The sequence below is a fragment of the Salmo trutta genome, chromosome 26 (assembly GCF_901001165.1).
Source record: "Salmo trutta chromosome 26, fSalTru1.1, whole genome shotgun sequence".
Classification (NCBI taxonomy): Eukaryota; Metazoa; Chordata; class Actinopteri; order Salmoniformes; family Salmonidae; genus Salmo; species Salmo trutta.
In genome coordinates this window covers 4,171,390-4,180,371 of record NC_042982.1, presented here as the reverse complement: position 1 = coordinate 4,180,371, position 8,982 = coordinate 4,171,390, and the positions used below count along the sequence as shown (strand labels likewise).

Here is an 8,982-nt window from a genome sequence, read left to right as displayed (position 1 = left end):
CACACAAAGCAATGATAATGCATGCAATGCTGTATTATAAAGGTGACATTTTTTTAATGCATACCTCATAGGCCTCCAGATCACCCCCCCTGTCGGCTCACTTTTTGTTCCGGCACCTCTCAATTTACAAATAAAGATCTGGCGAAACCGTTGCTGCCACCACAACCAGCATTAGTCACCACGTCACATGCAGCCAGAGCGACCTGAGTCGACAACGCTCTATACTGCAGATAAGGGATGGTCGAACCCTAAACATGCGAGTGTGGTCAAAAACTTCTGTTCAGAATGTCTCATGCACGTCTTCCCCTGTCGCCAGCATGGAACGTGCCATGGGCTTGGTGCCACAGACACTTGTTGACAACGGACAAAGAGGAATGACTGGCAACCAACGACCGATAGACAAATGCTGGATGACTGACGGTGATGGCGAAGGCCATCTTGAGGACCTCTAGCAGCGTAGAGAGTATTTTGGGACTGTGTGTGTGAATAGTGTGAAGCCCCCTGATACTGTTGAAATCAAATAAAAAAAATGTTAACTATATAGCCTTGTCTGTGTGGTGGCCTGGGATCTCAGAAACCTGCAAGTTGACATACACTAAAAGTATGTGAACACCTGCTCGTCAAACATCTCATTCCAAAATCATAGGTAATAATATAGTGCTGCTTCGGGCACTGATGTTGGGTGATTAAGCCTGGCTCGCAGTTAACGTTCCAATTCATCCCAAATGTGTTCGTTGGGGTCAGGGCTCTGTGCAGGCCAGTCAAGTTCTTCCACACCAATCTCGACAAACCAATTCTGTATGGACCTCGCTTTGTGCACAGGGGCATTGTCATGCTGAAACAGGAAAGGGCCTTCCTCAAAGTTTTGCCACAAAGAAGCACAGAATCGTCTAGAATGTCATTTGTATGCTGTAACGTTAAGAATTCCCTTCACTGGAACTAAGGGGCCTAGCCCGAACCATGAAAAACAGCCCCAGAACATTATTCCTCCTCCACAAACTTTACAGCTGGCACTATGCATTGGGACAGGAAGTGTTCTCCTAGATGTTTCCACTTCACAATAACAGCACTTAGAGTTGACCAGGACAGCTTTAACAGGGCAGGAATTTGACCAACTGACTTGTTGGAAAGGTGGCATCCTACAACGGGGCCACGTTGAATGTCACTGAGCTCTTCAGTAAGGCCATTCTACTGCCAATGTTTGTCTATGGAGATTGCATGGCGGTGTGCTCGATTTTATACACCTGTCAGCAACGGGTGTGGCTGAAATAGCCTAATCCACTAATTTGAAGGGGTGTCCACATACTTTTGTGTGTATATATAGTGTACTTTTGGCCATGTAGTGCACCTAAGGGGATGAATTTAATAGTGCATTTAAATATAATTCAAAGTGTTGTTTTTTTAAATCATTTGTCCCCATGGTAGTTGAATTGATCTCTTGACCCGCAAACTCTTTCTGATATTGACCCTTTCGCCCCACATGACTCCTTTCATGACCACAACGCTTTTACAATCTTACCCTTATTACAGGATGACATCATTTGAAATTCTTTAAACCGATGTCGAAAGGAATGTTGGAGCTTGTGCGGTCTGTGACAGTGAGTGTTTTTGTGCGTTGTGTTGGGTGCTATTCGTTATCAACATGACCCTCCACGTGTTGTGTGTTGACACAGGCAGAGTTAAGGACAACCAATGATAAGAAGGACCCATCCCTTTATAAGCACGGTCTTGATGAAGAGTCATTTTGTCAAACCTAGTGCATAGGTAAGGACAGGCCACTCTCTCACTTATCGATCTTCAGCTACTTCTGTTTGTGTGGTCTATTTAGTCTGAAGATTCCTGTTAAAAATCCTAATTCATTTTCCCATTTCTCCTCAGTGTAAAAAAAACAACAACAAAAAAACATGCATCTCAAAGTAGTGATCTTCGCCTTGTCGTTTTTGACAACCACAGGTTTGTGCTTTCTTTCCTTTCCATTAAAAACATCATTGCATCTGCTGTCGAATAGTGTTTATAATATAGAGCAGACGCAACGATGTATTAAAGAGAATAATAGGATTTAAAATGAGTTAATGTATCAATGGTGTTAACTTCTATCTTCTACTGTAGCATACCCACTCCACCGTACCAGCAGAGAAGCATCACAGGTCCTACAGGACATAATGACCAATCAGGCTCATGAGAAGACAGACCTCAACAAGGATGCCAAGTATGTCCTCATACAATATATAACATAAATAATTAAATCATGAATCAGAAATGCATGTATACAGGTGAGCCTTTTAACAGCCTTCTAACAGTCCGATAAAGCCTTATAACAGTTCCATAACAGGCTTATAACAATCTTTTAACAGCTTTGTAATGGTATTATAACAGTATTTTAACAGCCTCATAACAGCCTTTATAACAATGTTTTAACTGATCCTGTATGTTAACAGTGGGATGTGGAAGAGCCATGTGGAGAGCAGCAACCTGTACACCCAGGACAGCCCCAACCCCATGGTGAGCGAGATCAGGCACAAGCTTACCCTGGAGTCCGAGAGGCTGCGCGCCCGCCTTCGCCAGGAGCTCACGAAGTTGAGGGAGAGGCTCGCCGTGTACCCTGCCCACCCCCAGTCCAGCGAGTCCACCCTGGCCAGCGTGAGAAATCGCCTGGCCCCCCTGACCAAACAGCTCCAGAGCGCCGTGAACAGCAACAGCCAGGAGCTGTGTAGCCACCTCAGGCTCTACTTTCAGGGATTGGAGGCTGCGGAAAGCCAGGCAGCGGCCGGACCCGCTCTATACCTGGAGGCCGTGCAGTGGATCAGCCAGACCTTGGATGACAGCAGTGCCAAAATGACCTCCATCATCCAGGACTTCAAAACCAAGACATCCAGCATGATCAGGGAGCTCAGTGGTACCTTCCAGGGGGACTTCTGGCAGGAGGTGAATGTACGGCTGGGACAGGATGTGCAGGCATTGAGTCTGGAGGTCCAGGGCAGGGTGGGGGTACTGAAAGCAAAGCTGGTCCGTCTCCTGCTGGCTCCACACCCCCTCAGGGCAGAGGTGTTCACCAGCATGGAGCAGTTCTGCCAGAGCGCCACCTTACAGGACCAGTTGTTCCATGCCAGAATAGAGAAGCACCTTCTGGGGCAGGAGTCACAGGCTCAGAGCCCCAGCGAGCCGCCCTCTCCACCTCTGGGCTTATTGGAGGATGACTTCACTGCAAAACTAAGCGCTCTCCTGCAGGACATTCTGCACACTGTCCAGTAAAAGCAGAACAGAACTTTCCTCATAGCAAAATGAGAGAGAAAGAACATGGTGTCCCATTATAGGGTACATTTAAACTATATCGTTGTTTCTGCTCCTTGTGCTTATATATATAAACTCCTCTACCATTGTATATACAGTACAGTAAGTAATCCATGTATATTTATGTTTTTGCTGTTTATTTCATGTGGATGATTGTTGTAAGGCATTTTATTTTGTCAACTGTAAATAAAGCTTGTGTGAAGTTTACAGAGTAAACGGCTAGTTCATATGCAGTGCTTTATTGTATTCTCATAAAAACAGACACCATTACACAACATTGAATTCATGTTCAACTTTATTTAGTATTTTTTCCAATAATGTACAGAGCAGTAGTCTGAAATTGGAGCATGATTGACACGAAAACTGGGTTGCTAAACCCAGCCCACTGGGGGCTTGCTAAACCCAGCCCCCAGCCCACCAGGTTACAAGTCAACTGTATTGAGTACAGTATATATCAAAATAAAATCACCAAAACCCATATCATATTATAGCATTGTGGAGGACTCCGTGCATATATCTATGGAGTCGTAGGCAACGCTATTATTAGTAGTCAGATAAATGCCATAGGTAATATATCAGTTCCCACATTCCAGAATAATTGTTCAAATTCAGAGAAGTATTTATGTTGCCTCATCTAGTACACTATTGCTCAAGCATTTAACATACTTTCAGAAATTCTTATATATTAGTACAAAAGGTGAAGTATTGCGATGGTTCAGGCGGTTACACATTTTCCTTCGTAACCGGTAATTGATATTGATTAACTTAATCTAGAAACAAAAGGGTAATTAGACACTAGTGTCCACTTATTTTCTTAGGACACACTCAAGGTCTTCTAGTAGTATTTGGCTACAAAATGAATGACATCATGAGAAATCTAAAACACACCCTATTAGGCGAAGCAGATTGGGTAGCTCGGAGGTGGACAGGTTGGTTGGTAGATGGTCATTGGCCAAGACACCTTTCAGTCAAAGGAGTGGGACGGACCGCCTGCCCAGTAGAACTTCTTGAGGACAAACCAGCTGCCTAGGACAACCAGGGCTATGGCTGCAGTGCCAAAAAGGATCCCTACCACCAGCCTTGTGATGTTAACCCTGTCACCTCCTGACTGTACCCCTCCGCTGCCTGGATCACACAGAGGAAAAGTAGAGCATAGTTTTGGGCGTGCTTTGAATGACAGGTTTATCCTCCCACCTAGACATATTCACTATTTGACGCTTTAATTTAGCAAAAACATTTAACTCACTATATGCCAACGCAGCAGGTCTTTCCTCTGTAGGAAAAACAACAGGGAGAGAAAACATATTATTCATCGAAATGGAATTTGAGTAGCAGTGGTACTAATAGCAATTATCTCTATAAACTCCAGTGAATGACTTGCTACCTGTGATCATTATTACTGAATATCAGAATCTCAGACATAATGTTGAACAAAATCGTTAATGGATGACTCCAGGTCTCACCATCTCTGCTAGTATAGAGTGGTCCCACAGAAACAGTGGCTGATTCCGCTGACTCGGATCCAAAAGGCTCCAGTGATCTCTTTCTCCTGCTATTACAAGCCTGTAACAAAGACAAGTTCTTATGCTTATATGAACCATTTATGGTATTGCAGCGAATTCAGGGGGTAGCGCCGACCGGAACTTGGAACCCGGGTCCAGTGACTGTCAACCCAACAAGTTAGCCACTATACCAAGAGATCCGATCTCTTGACAAGGTCACTGTGATGGGTCAAGGTCAACACTGTTTTATCGATGGTGCTAATTGTAAAGAACAAGATACTTTAAGAATGGTGTAGGTATGTGAACTCCACTTACATCAACCAGTTTCTGACACTTGCTGGGCTCACACAGTCGAAGGATGCAGTGCAGGAAGATACTGGACTTTTCCAGGTTATTGTGTGTCACAAAGCGAAATGCCTCAAAGGAGAATCGGGAATTCTTGGAAATCCCATTCTGTGTGACTGATGAGCGTGAATCAACAGTGCATCTGTGAATAAAGATTATAAGACAACGCTTTGTCATTTTGCACATACTTATTGTGATCAATATTTTGGCCTATAATTTATCACTCATATATCTCTATATTTGAAATTGACGAGAGGATGGTTTTTGTCAAACCCTGTGAAGAAGTCATGCTTCTCATTGTTTGACATGTTGTACGCTGATGGGGTTGCAAAGCAGTGGTCAAGTAAAAGATTAAAACTGTTTTAGAGAGAGAGAGAGAGAGAGAGAGAGAGTCATGTCAATTTGTTAGAAACAGAGTGTACACCATTCACAATAATGAAAATATAGAATATACAACATAAATAGGAATATAATGGATATGGCAAACTACAATGCAAAATACCGTACATGAAATGAGTGTGGACTCCTTGACATTTGAACCAGTAGATAAGTTAAGAGACAAAAAGGTTGACTTACTTCCCAGTGAGGTTGATGGCCTTGACCTCCACATAAACCTTGGAACGCAATTCAAGTCCTGTCGGTGGAACCACCAATGGGTAACCATAATCCGTGCCCTACACAACAAGCAGTAGAGAAGAGAAGGAGTTGTGAGGAAGATCACAGGTGAGATGTATTTTGTAAATATCCAAATCAAAAGACTAATAGTAGAGTAAAATAAGAGTAAGAGTAAATGAACACTTCATAATATGACGCTAAGATATAGTTACATTATGATAACATTCTATAGGCAGGTACAGTGTACTTGAGATATTCTATACTTCTCAGACAGCTCTGACCATTCGTGGAGGCTTTTTTATACATAAGGAATTGAATCCTGCACTCACATTAAAAACACTCATACTCAAGGTGTTGATGAACGTGCCATTGTTGTCACTGGTGGCCACTGAGACTGACGACCTAAGATAGAACGAGTGGGAGAACGAGTGGGAGAAAGCTGGCGTTAGAGAAGAAGGAAAAAGTGTCACTTAATATATACCTCAGTTGACCTGACGAAGATACATTTTTACTGATAAACAGTTAGAGGACCGAGACTCACGCTACAATCTGTGTGTTGTTGAGAAGATACTCCAGTGGGTAGCGACAGGAGAAGTGATAGTACAGGTCAGTAGCGTAACTGATGATCCCCACAGAGGACTTGGGGGTGTTAAGGTAGCCCGTGATGATGACCGACTGGATGCTGGAGAAAAAGTTGAAAGGACCAGAGGCATCCGGGGCCTCGTCCAAGATCTAGGCTCAATCAACACAGCGATGGATTAATGAATTGATGATTGAAAGGGAAAGGGGTAATCTAGTCCAGATTGATTGATATAGGATCAACACGTTGTTATTAGACATTTAGCTAGTACACAAACACAACCCATCAATACTAGGTTTGTTTTACATTCGATTCTATAATAATGTAAAGTAGTATCATTTTACACAATTGAACAGTTCACAGTAGGCTACACACAATTTTCCTTTTTCCATTAGCTATTTCCCAAATAACCACCAGAGGGCTAGTCTTGGACACAGTTCACATTACATACAGTAAAAAAGCCCATATCCTAATGATGTCCTAATTTACACCGTAACTAAGGCACTCTCTCATTGTGCATAAACTGTAATATGCAGATTTCCTAAAATGTACACCTTACCTAAGGCACTCTGTCACAGTGAATGTCAAGTAACCCTCTCACCTGCAGTGACTGTCGACAGGGGTTCGCCTGGCTGTGATTGACAGGCAGCTGGTAGCGGATGACAGGCGGATCCACGCTGGTGTCAATCAAGCCCTGGCACTGGCTCTTGTTGTGCTCTCCATTCAGAGCCAGAACGGCGGGGTCGAAGCCTGCCCACTGAGCCGTACACAGGTTCACCTTCAGGTTGATCATACTGGCCCCGCAGTCCACCGTCAAGTCACTGTTGTCTGAGGGGCCACAGAGGAGAGGGAGTGGAGGTTAAAACATATACAGAAAAATGACTAGATGACAGTAGCTGCTGGGGGAATCACTCAGTGATCTTACCACTGTTTTTTCAACGGGTGAGTCTAATCCTGAATGCTGATTGGTTAAAAGTGCATACCAGCCGGTGTCTATTCCACAAGTTACCACCGGCTAAATCTATGACGTTAAAATGCCTATTTACTCTGTTCCACTTGACTGCGCAATCCACTGTCTGTTGTTCCCCCTGAGATTTTCACATGGGGAATTCCACCCCTGAATAGCCACGAGGTTCAACCCTCAGGACTTACCTGGGACCCTCTTGTACAGAGCAGAACAGTTGTAGGTAATGGAGAAGGCAGGCTGGAGGAAAATAGCCATCACAGCAGAGACACAGCACAGGGAGAGCATCTTAACTACTGTGGAGAGAGGATGAGAGACACACCCAGAGGACATTCACAGAACAGAAAGAACCACAGTCGGCATCCATGATCAGAGTGCAAAGCAGATGATGATGCAGAGATGGTTGTGACACTTGCTATCCCATATAGGAAATAAACATGTAAAATGTACCACTAAAGAAAATCTGTTACATGTCTAAAATGATAAACTTCCCCCCAAAAATGATTCCCTATTCTAAATAAGTTTGGTTTGACCTTTCAAAACTAAAGCAGGAGAGCTGAGTCTCAAGTCATCCCATCCTACCTGTGAGGTTCCTGAGGAGGTGTTTGTGTGAGCAGGTGGTGGTGGGATGTGTCTCATATACTGCAGGTGTTAGACCTCCCTGACATCTAATATCACATGGGAGTGAAACACACATCCATCTCATCAACAAACACACACACACACACCAAGGTTTTTTAAAAAGTGAAAGCCATCAAACAACCACTAAGATGACTGTGTCAGTGGGGTTTGACATAGATCTCAAAGGTTAACCTGCACAGGATATTTCATATTTCTTGGAAACAAATAGGGGATATCTTAAGAACGATTGAGCGTTGTTGCTTTTCAGGGACATATTGTACACTGTATTCATATCTGTTTTAAATATCATATTGGATTCATTCCATTCAGCATCAGGATTTTTTTTTACATTATAAATGAACCCACTTGAATGCAATATTCTTCAGTGATTTGCTAATTGTGGAAACAATTAGTTCTAACTATATATCACTGTTTAATATACAGTACCAGTCAAAAGTTTGGACACACCTACTCATTCAAGGCTTTTTCTTTATTTTAACTATTTTCTACATTGTATAATAATAGTGAAGACATCAAAACTGGGAAATAACACATATGGAATCATGTAGTAAACAAAAAAGTGTTAAACAAATCAAAATATATTTTATATTTTTCAAAGTTTGTCTTGATGACAGCTTTGCACACTCTTGGCATTCTCTCAACCAGCTTCACCTTGAATGCTTTTCAACATATGTAGGAGTTCCCACATATGCTGTCCAACTCATCCCAAACCATCTCAATTGGGTTGAGGTCGGGTGATTGTGGACTCATCAGACCAAAGGACAGATTTGCACCAGTCTAATGTCCATTGCTCGTATTTCTTGGCCCAAGCAAATCTCTTCTTATTGGTGTCCTTTAGTAGTGGTTTCTTTGGAGCAATTTGACCATGAATGCCTGATTCACACAGTCTGTGAATAATTTATTTGGGCTGCAATTTCTGAGGCTGGTAACTCTAATGAACTTATTCTCTGCAGCAGAGGTAACTCTGGGTCTTCCTTTCCTGTGGCGGACCTCATGAGAGACAGTTTCATCATAGCTCTTGATGGTTTTTGCGAAGTTCGGAT

At 43.0% G+C, this 8,982-nt stretch overlaps 2 protein-coding genes across 2 annotated transcripts; one reads left to right on the top strand and one right to left on the bottom strand.

Annotated features, from left to right (window-relative positions):
* Window positions 1–1,745: 1,745 nt before the first annotated feature.
* zgc:162608 (apolipoprotein A1/A4/E family protein) lies at window positions 1,746–3,518 on the top strand. Its single transcript, XM_029714439.1, has 3 exons — window positions 1,746–1,953; window positions 2,110–2,209; window positions 2,439–3,518. The coding sequence occupies exons 1-3, from the start codon at window positions 1,905–1,907 to the stop codon at window positions 3,250–3,252; spliced, it is 963 nt and encodes a 320-aa protein (XP_029570299.1). The 5' UTR covers window positions 1,746–1,904; the 3' UTR covers window positions 3,253–3,518.
* Window positions 3,519–3,710: 192 nt separating this feature from the next.
* On the bottom strand, window positions 3,711–7,959 carry LOC115162921 (zona pellucida-like domain-containing protein 1). Its single transcript, XM_029714438.1, has 11 exons — window positions 7,880–7,959; window positions 7,486–7,593; window positions 6,935–7,161; window positions 6,295–6,485; window positions 6,083–6,155; window positions 5,715–5,812; window positions 5,412–5,495; window positions 5,109–5,280; window positions 4,755–4,854; window positions 4,538–4,564; window positions 3,711–4,416 (listed from the first exon to the last, which is right to left on the bottom strand). Exons 2-11 carry the CDS (start codon window positions 7,583–7,585, stop codon window positions 4,256–4,258), a joined length of 1,233 nt encoding a protein of 410 aa, XP_029570298.1. The 5' UTR covers window positions 7,586–7,593; window positions 7,880–7,959; the 3' UTR covers window positions 3,711–4,255.
* Window positions 7,960–8,982: the final 1,023 nt, after the last annotated feature.